The 14,774-nt window shown below is 51.3% G+C and overlaps 2 protein-coding genes across 2 annotated transcripts; one reads left to right on the top strand and one right to left on the bottom strand.

Annotated features, from left to right (window-relative positions):
* The first annotated feature begins 4,151 nt into the window (after nucleotides 1–4,151).
* On the top strand, nucleotides 4,152–7,490 carry LOC123086949 (endoglucanase 10). The gene is made up of 6 exons (XM_044508816.1): nucleotides 4,152–4,711; nucleotides 5,151–5,458; nucleotides 5,586–6,047; nucleotides 6,261–6,396; nucleotides 6,480–6,652; nucleotides 6,749–7,490. Exons 1-6 carry the CDS (start codon nucleotides 4,333–4,335, stop codon nucleotides 7,154–7,156), a joined length of 1,866 nt encoding a protein of 621 aa, XP_044364751.1. The 5' UTR covers nucleotides 4,152–4,332; the 3' UTR covers nucleotides 7,157–7,490.
* Nucleotides 7,491–7,631: 141 nt separating this feature from the next.
* On the bottom strand, nucleotides 7,632–9,468 carry LOC123086950 (pentatricopeptide repeat-containing protein At1g77405). Its single transcript, XM_044508817.1, has one exon. It carries the CDS (start codon nucleotides 9,458–9,460, stop codon nucleotides 8,219–8,221), a length of 1,242 nt encoding a protein of 413 aa, XP_044364752.1. The 5' UTR covers nucleotides 9,461–9,468; the 3' UTR covers nucleotides 7,632–8,218.
* Between the last annotated feature and the right edge of the window lie 5,306 nt (nucleotides 9,469–14,774).

Below are 14,774 nucleotides of genomic sequence, written 5' to 3' on the forward strand. Positions count from 1 at the left end.
GACGAGGAGTCTCAAAATGGTCGAGACATAAATATCGATATATTAGAAGGCTATGTTTGGACATCGGAATGGTTCCGGGTGAGTTCGGCCATTTACCGGAGTACCGGGGAGTTACCGAAACCCCCGAGTAAGTGTATGGGCCTTATTGGGGCTTAGTGAGAGAGAGAGGAGGAGGCGGCCAAGGTGGAGGGCGCCCCCCCCCCCCAAGCCCAATCCGAATTGGGTGGGGCGGCCCCCCCTTTTCCTTCCCTCTCTCTCCCCCTTCCTTCCTCTCCTACTCCAACTAGGGAAGGGGGAATCCTACTCCCACCGGAAGTAGGACTCCCCCCTTGGGCGCGCCATGAGAGGGCCGGCCCTCCCCCTCCTCCACTCCTTTATATAGGGGGGAGGGGCACCCCATAGACACATAAGTTGATTGTTTAGCCGTGTGCAGTGCCCCCTCCACAGATTTCCACCTCGGTCATATCATTGTAGAGCTTAGGCGAAGCCCTGCGTCGGTAACTTCATCATCACCGTCGTGCTGACGAAACTCTCCCTCGACCTCGGTTGGATCTAGAGTTCGTGGGACGTCACTGAGCTGAACGTGTGCAGATCGCGGAGGTGTCGTACCTTCGGTGCTAGGATCGGTCGGATCGTGAAGACGTACAACTACATCAACTGCGTTGTCATAACGTTTCCGCTTTCGGTCTACGAGGGTACGTGGACAACACTCTCCCCTCTCGTTGATATGCATCACCTAGATGGATCTTGCGTGTGCATATGTTTTTTTTAATTATTGCGTTCCCCAACAAGCGCCGCCTGGTAGGCAGCCTCCTCCGCCTGCTCCTCCGTCTTGGCGACTGGGGGGGTAGGGGGTTGACGTGGTGGTGCGGTACGCCGAGCGCCGTTGCTCCTGGTGTTTGAGGGCAAACCAGACCTCCCAATGGGGAGAGTCTGCTGCGTACTCGGGCATCCGCCGCTGCTCCGGCGTGAGCTGCGTCCGGCGCCTGCACACCTTCTCGTCGTGCGCCTGCTGTGACCACAGCACCGCCGGCACCGATATCCGTTGTGGATCGAGCTATCAGTCATGCGATAACGTCACGTAGGGGTACGACAACAGTTGCCTGAACTCCGAGTTCCACCGTGCTTGATGCACCGGAACGTGCATCCGCTGCCTTGTCGGGAGGGGGGAGGCACGTCGGTGGCGGCGGAGGAGGAAGCGTCGGGGGTGAACTTTCCCTTGCTCTTGCCGGAGCTGCTGAATAAACACATGGCTAGGGCTTGCTTGTTGCCAACGAGGAAGCACGCAGGGGCAGCTAGATGTGGACGACAGTGGAAGTGGATGAGTCCCCCCCCCCCCCACGCTTGAATAAACCCATGGCTAGGGTTTCATTGGTTGACGCGTAGGCCCGGTGTTGTTGGCCGCTATTAATTAATATTATCACGTTTGGTCGTTGGTTGCCCGCCATGTGGGATTGTGCCGGACACCAAGGGAACACGCTGCGTGTCCATTTCATGTCCGCGACGACGCATTTCAAACCCAAATTTGAGCTTTAAATAGGTCAGCGCGGACATAAAACGGACACGTTTTGAATTTGAGTCCATGTTTGGGCCGGCGTTTTCGTTTGCGGTGACCCAAATGAACTTGGACGGACGAAATGGGTCGCTTGGTTGGAGTTGCTTTTAGTGAAGTAGAAGTTCACAGCCCTACTATTTCTGAACCCATCAAATTTGCGCAGAATCTCGGTTGTCCGCCCTCTCGCTCACGCTTCAAACGGTTCAAGACCGGAACTGATACATGCACACATACAGTTCCGGTGAACCAAAATTCGTCCAAGCGATGGGTCCTTTCTGAGAGGCGCCTGGGGTGAACCAGGTCTAGGCAGAAGCCAGCGGGTACGACGCCGCCTCGGCCAACGGTAGGCGTGGACTGTGGTTGACGAGCAGTAGGTCTGGGTCACGGCCCTTCTCCCCAACAGCAACAGGCGAATCTCTCTGGGTTTCAGTGCGCCTGCGCGCGAGACAAGGCATCTCTGATTTTCCTACCGGATTTGCCTGCCGACACTCCAGGCCGCAGCGCCTGACCAAATCCACCGCTCACTGCCTAGAGCATCTCCAATTCTTATTTTCTTTCCATTTTCTTTTAGCATCTCCCCTCTCCACCCTTCACTCCAGCCTCCAGTCTCCAGTGGAGCAACCACCTGCTCTTTTCGGACCTTCCATAAATAAAATCCCAACTACTTTTCTCTCCCCAACGAAAAAAAAAATACTATACCGAATCCTACTGCGATTTTTAGCCTATCCATTCACCAACGTACGCCTTCAGAAAACAAAGACCAAAAGAAAACAAAGATCTCATTCCGGCGATGAGAAAAAGCCGGCTCCTTGGCGCCGGTTCCAGCGGATTCCTTTTTCGAAAGGAAATAGTAGTACTATAGCAAGTAGCAACGCACATGACCCTGATCTGACCGGCCGGCGTGAGGACACGAGTCGTCTTTGGCAAGCGTCCGTCCGCCCAAGGGATCCCCACCGACAGCTCGCCCAGATCTCGATTTCTTTATCTCATCGCCTCGCCTCGCCCCCAGCAAATTATTTTGTTACGTGTACTACGTATACTACAAGCTGCTGGTAGTACATTACTATAAAATAATATTTTCTTTGCTGCTGCTGCTGCTGCTTAGTCCCCGTCCTGCCACTGCCAAGAGGAGCCTGAGTAATCAGCCCAGCTTGTGAAGAGAGTGACCCCTCACCAGTTAAGGTGTGCAGTGCGGTGCACACATCAAGGCGTTCATTCAATTGCGTCTTACTTCCACAACCATTGCTCTTCCCAATTTCTGTATGTACTTGTGCGATTTCCATGCCAGAAACTAACAACAACAAAACGACTACAATACTATACTTGCGGTGTACCATCCTTGTACGTGAAGAGGCAGTAATGCACGGCGGCAATGGCAAGAGATGCACGCACCAGCAATTAGTGGCTTGTCAGTACTACTGATGCATATTGAAGTAGCCGCAGCTAGCCTGGCAGCACTGGGTTTTGTTTTTGTTTAGAGCAAGCTAGCTAGCCATGTCAGGCGTCGCCGTACTGTTTGTCGCAAAAATTTAATTTATATATATCAGGCTATCGTGGCACCAACAACATTCCCAACCCCTACTGCTTTGTCGGCCTCACTAGCTAGCTCCTAATCAAATCCTGTTTGATAATATTGCTGGTGTGGTTAGATTTGGGTGGATGGCTAGCGTAGCTAGCCAGGAATCATCATCCCATTATAATACATGCTACAAGGATCTTGCAGGTGACGCGCAGTGGATAGAGTTTTTAAAGCACGGTCGGTAGTATACTTCGGAGAAAAAATAGAGAAAAACGGCGTACATTCAGAGCAACGGGCATCTACTATATGCTAGACGTACGTGGTCGTACCTTTCCCCGTCCCCGCCACATGCGGCATGGCCGTCTTCTTCCCCTCCACTTCAAGTATCCAACCAACCCTCTCCCCCACGTAGCTACTACTCCCAAACTATTATCCATTCCACAGAGGCAGGCACGCAGAATGGAAAAAAAGGGAGAAACTCAAAGAAAGACGCATGCCCAAACACAGGCAGGAGCACCCGAATCGCATGGCTTTGCTTCAAGCTTGGAGCAACGGCAACCGCTCACTTCTGCAAAGCTAGCCAAGCAAAGCAACGGAGGAGGAGGAGGCAAAAGTTAGCTAGCCTGGCTAGGAGAACTGTCGCCCTCTTTGCATTATTGGCACCTGCGCAGTAAAATCTCTCTCGCTACGTACGTGGACGCAGTTCGAGAAGCCATCCATCTAGAGACGACCGTGCCTGGTGCGCCCCAGATGGCTGGCGATCCCAGATCTACTGCACCAAAAGTTAATGCTCGCCGGCCGGCCGGACAGTAACAAAATGAGGAGGCGCACGAGCCCAGCTGCAGCCGAGCCCCACGGGGTGCAGGGTACAGGGTACAGAGGCGAGTGAAGTGGAGTGGCCACCACACACGGCCTCCACTGTAAGCGGCGCACCTAGAACCAGAGCCGGAGCCAACCCATCCGATAGCGGCAACGAGACCAAACCGAAAAGACGGGCCAAGGGGGCGACGAAAGCTACGCCCCAACCACCACCCCGACCCCTCCCTCCGTTTCACTTCATCATAACATAGCGCCGTGCCATCGCTCACCACCGCCCCGGACGGACATCATTCATTCATTCGCAGTACCACCACCACCTTCGTCTCCCCCCTCTCCACCCACACTCCCTCCAATTGAGAAACAGCCCCGTCGTCCTCCTCCGGCCATTGCCGTCGCGAACTAGACAGCAAGGAGGCGGCCGGCGAAAGGCGGCGGCAGGATGTTTGGGCGGGACCCGTGGGGCGGGACGCTGGAGATCTCGAACGCGGACTCGGCGACGGACGACGACCGGAGCCGGGACCTGGACCGGGGCGCCATGATGCGGCACCAGCTGGACGAGACGCAGCAGAGCTGGCTGCTGGCCGGCCCGGGCGACCAGGCCGGGAAGAAGAAGAAGAAGTACGTGGACATCGGCTGCATGGTCATCGACCGCAAGATCTTCATGTGGACCATCGGCCTCATCCTCGGCGTCGGCCTCTTCGTCGGCTTCGTCATGATGATCGTCAAGCTCGTCCCGCACAAGAAGCCGCCGCCGCCGCCCCCCGACCAGTACACCCTCGCGCTCCACAAGGCGCTCATGTTCTTCAACGCCCAGCGATGTGAGTTTTCCCAGCTGCTTCTTCTTCTTCTTCCTTTTTTCACCTGCATCTTTTTTACTACCTTTGCTTCGATTTCCACCTCTTGTTCGTCCCTTTCCTCTCCCTGCACTGCACCGGCCCGAGACCAGATCCGCTTTTGCGTGGTGCCAACGGGGGGGCATGCAAACAATTCTAGTTATTGTAGCTCTTTGTCCTCCTATCGCCTCCTCGCCACCTCATCATGTCCTCCTACATTTAGCATGTCTGGGATGGTGAGATCTGGCTGAGTTACTACGTATGCCCATATTTTACCGGAAGAAACTTCACCTTGGGAAAAGTAACTATTGTCTCCATACGTATCTGAAAAAGTATAGGCAAAAGGAACTATCTATTCATACGAGAGCAAAAATGGAGCGCACCTTCTGAGTTCTGACGTTATGTCGTGGTCTGAAATTGTCAGCTGGTCATCTGCCCAAGCACAACGGCGTGAGCTGGAGGGGCAACTCCGGCATGAAGGACGGCCTCTCGGACAGCACCGTCAAGAAGAGCTTGGTCGGAGGCTTCTACGACGCAGGCGACGCCATCAAGTTCAATTACCCCATGGCCTGGTCCATGACCATGCTCAGCTGGACGGTCATCGAGTACAGGGCCAAGTACGAGGCCATCGGCGAGCTCGACCATGTCAAGGAGATCATCAAGTGGGGCACCGACTACATGCTCAAGACCTTCAACTCGTCCGCCGACACCATCGACCGGATCGTCGCCCAGGTTCGTAGAGGCTGATCATCTCGGTTGCGCCGATTTGCTTTGTCGTGTGCCCGGGAAATTGGGCACCAGATCTGCTCAATTGAGTAAAGTTTCAGCTCACTGATGTCATATGAACTTCTTGTTGCAGGTCGGCGTGGGTGACACCTCCAAAGGCCCCATGCCGAACGACCACTACTGCTGGATGAGACCAGAGGACATTGATTACAAGAGGCCTGTCATCGAGTGCCACTCTTGCTCGGATCTTGCCGCTGAAATGGCTGCCGCCCTTGCCGCAGCTTCCATAGTGTTCAAGGACAGCAAGACGTACTCTGACAAGCTCGTCCACGGTGCCAAGGCGCTGTACAAGTTCGGTAGGCTGCAGCGCGGCCGATACAGCCCCAATGGCTCTGATCAGTCGCTGTTCTACAATTCCACCAGCTACTGGGATGAGTTTGTGTGGGGCGGTGCGTGGATGTACTTCGCCACGGGGAACACATCATACCTCACCATCGCCACAGCTCCAGGGATGGCGAAGCACGCGGGAGCGTTCTGGATTGGTAGCCCAAACTATGGAGTGTTTACCTGGGATGACAAGCTTCCAGGATCTCAGGTTAGCATACTTCATACCTATGTTCAGTTAACTGGATGTGTTAGAAATACTTAGCATTTAGCACCAAAGGAATAACAAACAAGCAATATGACAGCATCTAAATGAGAAGAGAAAGAACATTAATGCTTTAAAAGGAATCAGAATATTAGTAGAAAATGATGATCAATGTTAATGAAGAATGATCCGACATTAAACACTTTCTACATTATGCAGGTTCTTCTCAGCAGGTTGCGGCTCTTCCTAAGTCCAGGGTATCCTTATGAAGAAATATTAAGGACATTCCACAACCAAACTGACAATGTCATGTGCTCCTATTTACCAGTATTCAATTCATTCAACTTCACTAAAGGTTGGTAATGCCCTTCTTTGTTTTCCACTGCCTCTCTAAATCCACTTCCACACTGGAAAGATAAGTAACCGAATGTTTTGCAGGAGGATTGATACAACTCAACCATGGAGGGCCTCAACCACTTCAGTACGTCGTCAATGCAGCATTCCTTGCCTCTTTGTATGCTGATTACCTGGACACTGCAGATACACCAGGGTGGTATTGTGGACCTAATTTCTATACCACAGATGTCCTCCGCAAGTTTGCAAAGTCACAGGTAGAGTTTTGTACTCAATACTCCTGGACTAAAATAATGTATAATGTACGTTAGCAGGCATCAGTCAATTGACACTCAAAACCCTTCAATTTGCAGCTTGATTATATTCTAGGCAAGAACCCACAAAAGATGAGCTACGTCGTTGGTTTTGGAAAGAAGTACCCCAAGCGCGTTCATCACAGAGGGGCATCAATCCCTCATAACGGTGTCAAGTACGGATGCAAAGGAGGTTTTAAATGGAGGGAGTCTAAGAAAGCAAACCCTAATATCCTCGTCGGAGCAATGGTTGCTGGCCCTGACAAGCATGATGGCTTCAAAGATATCCGCACAAATTACAATTACACAGAGCCTACTCTTGCAGCAAATGCTGGCCTGGTTGCAGCATTGATTTCTCTAGCTGACATCGATACTGGAAGATACTCAATTGATAAGAACACCATCTTCTCAGCAGTTCCCCCAATGTTCCCGACACCCCCACCACCGCCATCAGCTTGGAAACCGTGAAGAGTCAGATCCCTGAACATTTCATAAGCATCAAATGGAGGGAGCAACAGATGGTTGTTTGGTATATACAGCGAAGGCCACGAACAGAAAGCAGACAACATAAGCTTACAGAGTTTCTACTTCTGTATCGGTATGACGGATCAGTATAAATCATCTGTCAGCCTTGAACTGGAAGTTGTGTGCAATTTGTGAAACTAAATTTTGGGTCCTTGTTGTTATCCATATTCCGAGTTCGTGTGTGAAGTTCTTTTTGTAGAAATGCTACCTTAGTAAGTCATTTTGTTTTATAGGAGTGACTTATTCGTCACAGTAAAGAATGTGTGACCTTTATACAGCTTGTTTTGACTTGTTTGACATGCATTATACACTTCATGCGTGTGTTCACCAAATTACATTATATAGCAACGGAGAATGCAGTGACTTCTAATATAGATGCAATCCCAATGATGCCATTGCCAAAAATTACAAAGCATTAATGTAATTATGAACAGAAAACACACAATTTCACAAACAATTTACTGGCAATTCTGGTAAACTGAACATGTGTAGGCCTGGGTGAGAAAAACAAATTCCTTGTGATGAATGTATATAAAAGAAAATGCGAAATACAAATTTATGATGGTCATGCTGCAAACTACATGATCCCAGAAATGTACAGTAACAAAGGTTTTACCACTTGTAAACAACAACAGGCCAGGCTTGTTGGCTGTTGCACAGCAATTATTCCCGCATCAATTATGATAGTGAGGAGAATCTCACACAACATTTACCTTCTGCACAAATCCACTTCATCTTTGCCTCAGAACAATCCTGTGAGTTCTCATTGGTGGTGTTTTGGGCTTCAATCTCATTTTCATCAAGTGATTTTCCCCTGGGATCATCATCTACTCTCAAAGGCAATGCTCTTTCAACAAAGCTTTCTACCCAGGGCACTCCCGATCACAGTCTTCAACAGCTTACACATGCATTAGCATGCCCCTTGGAATTCTCAATCAAGAAGCTTCTGTGTGCAGGATGAACCTCTCCTATGTTAAGTTTGCACAACCTCAATGTTGATCCTGATTATCTTGTCACTGGCCGCATTATGGGTTTCATACGCAGTACATGCTGAAACCTTTCCTTGATGCCATCCTCAATGGAGTGACACAGCTCTGCTGGCAAGGCCTCCTCATCGGCCTTTTCAGTTGCATCCTTCACAAGCTTGTAGGTGTGTTCCCTTGGCAGGTGCCCGCTTTCCGCCATCTCGATCATGAACCGCCTTGCATCCCCGATCCGCCCACTCTCGTATAGCGAATGTATAAGAGGTGTGTACGTGCTTGATGTCGCCATCCCATGCCCCCTCGCCACCATTTCCCTCATCCACTCAACGGCCTTGTCAACCTTATTCACCGCACTGTAATACCTCACAAACGAGTTATATGTCACCCGGTTTGGCAAGCACCCCTTCTTCACCATTTCATCGAACACCTCGTGCGCACGCTCCACGCGGTACGTCTTGCAGAGGCCATTGATATAGCAGTTGTAGGTCACGACGTCCGGCTCCAGCCCCTTCTCCCCCATCCTCCGGAACAGCCTCCCGGCCTCGTAGATCCTTCTCCTGGCGGCCTTCCGGCACCCGGTCCCCGCCCCGATCCGGCAGTACCAGGAAATGAGCACGGTGTAGGTGTAGGAGTCAGGCCTGCAGCGCGCGCCGGGGCGCTCCATCTGGTCGAGCAGGAACCTGGCCTCCTTGAACCGGCCGTTCCGGCACAGCGCGGCGAGCAGCGTGTTGTGGCACTGCGCGTCCGGGGAGCACCGGAGCTGGCGCGCGCGGTGGAAGGCGGCGAGGGCCTGCCGCGGGAGGCCCTCCTCGCCGAGCGCGCGGATGACGTCGGTGAGCGCGGCGGTGGAGACGAGCGGGGCGTGCTCGCGGAGGAGGCCGAAGAGCGCGGGGAGCGCGCGGGCGCGGGCGAGGGAGAGCGCGGCGGCGCGGAGCGGGGCCTCGGTGAGCGGGACGGCGCGCGGGTTGGCAGCGTCGGAGTGGGACCAGTTGAGGAAGGCGAGGGTGAGCGCGGCGGCGACCCGGCGGTGGTAGGAGGAGGACGGGGCGGGGAAGGGCCGCTGCGGGCAGAGGCGGCCCGCGGAGCGCGGGAGGATGAGGCGCGGGATGGCGGCGAGCGAGGCGGCGATGGAGGACGGGGAGAAGCCGCGGAAGGTGGGGGACGGGCGGAGCGCGGCGTCGAAGCGGCGGCGCTGGAGGAGGGCCACCAGGAGCTGCGGCACCAGGCGGGACGGCGACGGGGACGGGGCAGTGGAGGAGGACATTTGGTTGCGGTTTTGGAGCCTGGGCTTTGGACTACGGCAGAGGGGTTGGTTTAACCGGGAGAGGCCTCCCCGCTGCAATTTGCAACTGGGCCTGGAAAATAGTTCTTCGGAAATGATAAAAATCTGACTTCGGATTTTTCGAGCACGGCAAATCAAACGTTTTTTATGACAAATTATATTGTCCTGAGGATGTCATGCTTGCTAGTAATAAAAATTGTCATCCTTACAACAACACATTTATTATGCTTGCTAAGAAAATTGTCATCCACGACAATGTAATTTGTCTACCCGCAAAAAAAAGACAACGTAATTTGTTGTTTCGGATGTTCGGTTTGTCATGCTCAAAAAGTTGATGTTCTTTGAGCTCCGCCTTCTCTTTTGTTGTTCGGAAATGGACTTTGAGTCTTTGCAAACACAATATTTTTTTTTTGGATTTTTCTATGTTGCAACATGCATTTGTTGTTCACAATAGCTATATGTAAGTTGGGAGAAGGAACGGTTGGAGAAGGATAGAGTTGGAGGAAGAAGAAAGATGAACAGACGTTGGATCTTAATCTAATGGCCTAGAAAATCGATTTACTTAAAATAATTTATCAGACCACTTACCTATAGTCACTCCCTTTGTTGGTAGTTGAAAGTTGACCCCTCAAAAATTGTTGCTGGGACTTGGAACTTGATTGTTGGCGCGGGTAACAGAAGTTAAAGTCTTGATTTTGCGTGGCTAAAGGTTTATTGACGTTAGCAATTTTGAAGTGACTAGCCTACATACAAGACTAGTTTAAGATAATGTTTTGAATCGATTAGTACTCACTATGTTACAATTTACATTGCGGAGTTGTTTTTAAGACTTTTTTATATAACATTGTGTGTTATAAGATTGAGGCACTTGGAGTCAACGTATTCAAGAGCATTCATAACCAATGGGTCGAATAACAAGAAGCTGAGTATTTGACATAAAAACATCATAATCAACTTTGCAGAAAACCACATATCTATCGTATTTATTTTTTTATTTGCAAGAATCATTTTCTTACAGTAATAGAACTTTATTGACCACAAGATCAAGAGATCATTTACAAGGCAAGATGAAATAAATGGATGATAGTGTCCCAAAAGGAGAAAGATATAGAGTTAAATGCAGATTTAGTTAGGCAATTCGCCACTTCATTAGCTTCTCTATAACAATGTTGATAATCAACATGGCCACACTCACTTGCTAGTTGATTTGCATTCTGTGATCGCAACAACATTAGGATCGAAGTAATCTTCCTCTTTTCGCAATGTTTCAACGGCAAAACAAGCAACCAGACTCAAGAAGCACCTAGTTGCAGTCAATATTCGCAGCCAAATAGATACCATTTTGATTAGCAATTATTTCAGCAGAATCCACACTAGTCACATGGGGTATGAACCAGGTCGCCGCCGCAAGGAAATTACCATGATCATTCCTCTTGATTGCAAGGGTTGTGACGTCCCGATTCAATGGTACACTAATTATACACGCAAACGTGTACGATCAAGATCAGGGACTCACGGGAAGATATCACAACACAACTCTACAAATAAAATAAGTCATACAAGCATCATATTACAAGCCAGGGGCCTCGAGGGCTCAAATACAAAAGCTCGATCATAGACGAGTCAGCGGAAGCAACAATATCTGAGTACAGACATAAGTTAAACAAGTGTGCCTTAAGAAGGCTAGCACAAACTGGGATACAGATCGAAAGAGGCGCAGGCCTCCTGCCTGGGATCCTCCTAAACTACTCCTGGTCGCCGTCCGCGGGCTGCACGTAGTAGTAGGCACCTCCGGTGTAGTAGGAGTCATCGTCAATGGTGGCGTCTGGCTCCTGGACTCTAGCATCTGGTTGCGACAACCAAAAAGAAAGGAAAGGGGAAAAGGGGGGAAGAAAGCAACCGTGAGTACTCATCCAAAGTACTCGCAAGCAAGGAGCTACACTACATATGCATGGGTATATGTGTAAAGGGCCATATCAGTGGACTGAACTTCAGAATGCCAGAATAAGAGGGGGGATAACTAATCCTATCGAAGACTACGCTTCTGGCAGCCTCCGTCTTGCAGCATGTAAAAGAGAGTAGAATGAAGTCCTCCAAGTAGCATCGCATAGCATAAACCTACCCGACAATCCTCTCCTCGTTGACCTGTTAGAGAGCGATTACCGGGTTATATCTGGCACTTGGAAGGGTGTGTTTTATTAAGTATCTGGTTCTAGTTGTCATAAGGTCAAGGTACAACTCCAAGTCGTCCTGTTACCGAAGATCACGGCTATTCGAATAGATTAACTTCCCTGCAGGGGTGCACCACATAACCCAACACGCTCGATCCCATTTGGCCGGACACATTTTTCTGGGTCATGCCCGGCCTCGGAAGATCAACACGTCGCAGCCCTACCTAGGCACAACAGAGAGGTCAGCACGCCGGTCTAAATCCTATGGCGCAGGGGTTTGGGCCCATCGCCCATTGCACACTGCACGTTGCGAACGGCGGCCGGAAGCAGAACTAGCAACCTCCATTACAAAGGAAGTGCGTTACGGGTCCAATCCGGCGCGCGCCGCTCAGTCGCTGACGTCACGAAGGCTTCGGCTGATACCACGATGTCGAGTGCCCATAATTGTCCCCGCGTAGATGGTTAGTGCGTATAGGCCAGTAGTCAGACTCAGATCAAATACCAAGAACTCGTTAAGCGTGTTATTTTGAAATAACCGCGAACGTCGACCAGGGCCAGGCCCACCTCTCTCCTAAGTGGTCTCAACCTGCCCTGTCGCTTCGCCACAAAGATCCACACAGAGGGACGTTGGGACAAAGGTCCTTTCAGCCCCCAATCCGTGAATCACTCGCGGGTGCTCCACAAGCCGACCCGTCTTTAGTCACCACATGTATCATGTATAAAGTATACAGTATATACCCGTGATCACCTCCCGAGTGATCACGGCCCGATAGTATAGCACAGCAGATGGACAGGAATGTAGGGCCACTGATGGAAAACTAGCATCCTATACTAAGCATTAGGATTGCAGGTAAAGGTAACAATAGTAGTAGCAAGGACGGGCTATGCATCATGATAGGATTAACGGAAAGCAGTAACATGCTACACTACTCTAATGCAAGCAGTATAAAGGAGAGTAGGCGATATCTGGTGATCAAGGGGGGGGGGGCTTGCCTGGTTGCTCTGGCAAGGAGGGGTCGTCGTCGACGTAGTCGATCACAAGGGCAGCATCGGTCTCGGGGTCTATCGGAGAGAAGAGGGGGAAGAAACAGTAAATATAAAGCAAACATAGCACCACAAAGCATAACATGGCAATAAGATGTGCCGGGTGTGACCTAACGCGGTAGGAGGTGATACCGGCGAAGGGGGGAAACATCCGGGAAAGTATCCCCGGTGTTTCGCGTTCTCGGACAGATGAACCGGAGGAAAAAAGTTGCGTGTTCGCTATGCAAGGGATGTGTGGCGGACGAACGGGCTGCGTATCCAGATTTGTCTCGTCGTTCTGAGCAACTTTCATGTACAAAGTTTTTTCATCCGGGACTACGGTTTATTTTATAATGATTTTTCAAAGCTTAATTGAATTCTTGGGATTATTATATTTAGCTTAAACCGAACTGACTAAGTTAAATTTGACTAGTCAAAGGACAGGTGTGGCCCACATGTCATAGACTATTTACCTAAACAATTAAACAAATCTAACTTATTTAAAAGGGTCTACATGTCATCTACTACTAGACTAACTTAACACTAATTAAAACCTAGTAGTACTAATCTAAGCTAGGGCCGGCCACTAATGGGCATAGCCCAACCGGCCACACGCATGATGCACACATACACACACAGGAGCACACGGCCATGGCCAACTGTACGCACACACACTATGCAGAACACACTCACCCACACATAGCTCTGTTTTCTGCTAACAAAAGATAGCATTTTGTGATTTGCATCGAATTTAATCTATGCACTAAAAGGATTTGGTCCAATGGAAACATTTGAGCATTGTCAAGTGTACTACCCGCACATATCTATTTTAACTATGTTAGGCTTGATCTAGTTGCTGTTTTGAGGTTGTTTAGAGGGCCAGTCAGCATAATAGATGCAAAGCGGGCTACTGCTACAGTAACTGAACGTTACTGTAGCAGAGGAGCAGCAGCGGGCAGAGAAGCAGCAGCAGTGCAGCGGCGCGGCGATGCTGGAGGTGGGCGTGGCCGGGCGTGGGCTCGACCACCCACTCAATGCACACACACACTGCACGCACGCACTCACCACACACACAGCACGCCCGCACGCACACGGGGGCGCACCGCGCGAGCGGCAGAGGCGGCGCGCGGGCAGAGCAGCCAGGGGGGCGCACAGGCGAGCGCGGCGCTACGGGGCCCTACGCGCGTGCTGAGCACGACTGCGAGCTCGGACGAGCGCATCGGCGAGCGTGGCCACGACGAGGAGCTCGACGGCGGCGCTGTGTTCGGACACCGTAGAAGCGGCGAGCTACGGGCGCAGCAATTTAAAGGAGGAAAAGGAAGAGGTGACGGAGCTCACCGAGCGGCTCAAGGTGGCCCGTGGAAGATTAGTAGCAGCAGAGTCGCCGGAGACGGAGGACGATCGCCGGCGGCCGAAGCAAAGGGAACGGCTCGATCCGCGGCGTAGCAGAGCTCTCCTGCTCGCGCTCGTGGTTGAGGACGATGTAGTCGAGACCGGTGGAGACGATGGACAGGACGGCGAAGCGATGCGATGGCTGTGGCCGCGTGGACGACGGAGAACGGCGGCGACCGCGTCGGTCTCCTCACCAGAACGAAGGAGAGGGAGAGGAGAGAGGTGGATCTGGGGGAGGAGAGGCGCAAGTGGGGGGTGGGAAGGCGTCCCGAGGCGCGCTCGTGGCGGCCTTATCCCCTCCGCGGCGCGCTGTAGCGACGGAGCCGGCGAGGTGGTCCGGCGGGAACGGGCGCCCGGCTCGGGTCGGGGGAACAGGGGGATGAGAGAGTTGACCGGGGGGAGTGGGCCACTAGGCCGGCTCGGGTGGGCCGAGGCCTAGAGGGCAGGAGGCTTTCTTTCCCCTTTTCTTTTTCTTTTAAAACTTTTCTAATTTCATTTAACAGCAGCCTTTTGCATTTTCTTTTGCACTAATTATCTTTTGCAAAAATGTGCCACTGGTGAAAAACAATACTAGGGGCAGTGGTGCACTGCCACCATAAGCTTGGGATTTATTTGAATCCATTTGGAATTTTCATAAATGGAGTGGCATTTTAAAATGCTAGAATTGCACTGGATTAATTGCTACTGCTCATTTTAGCAACATAGTGATG

Source organism: Triticum aestivum, chromosome 4A (assembly GCF_018294505.1).
Source record: "Triticum aestivum cultivar Chinese Spring chromosome 4A, IWGSC CS RefSeq v2.1, whole genome shotgun sequence".
Lineage (NCBI taxonomy): Eukaryota > Viridiplantae > Streptophyta > Magnoliopsida > Poales > Poaceae > Triticum > Triticum aestivum.

Coding starts and splice junctions, on each gene's coding strand:
- LOC123086949 (XM_044508816.1), top strand. CDS start 4,333: ATGTTTGGGCGGGACCCGTGGGGCGGGACGCTGGAGATCTCGAACGCG. Junction 5,459..5,585: donor TCGACCGGATCGTCGCCCAG/GTTCGTAGAGGC, acceptor TTCTTGTTGCAG/GTCGGCGTGGGTGACACCTC. Junction 6,048..6,260: donor ACAAGCTTCCAGGATCTCAG/GTTAGCATACTT, acceptor TACATTATGCAG/GTTCTTCTCAGCAGGTTGCG.
- LOC123086950 (XM_044508817.1), bottom strand. CDS start 9,460: ATGTCCTCCTCCACTGCCCCGTCCCCGTCGCCGTCCCGCCTGGTGCCG.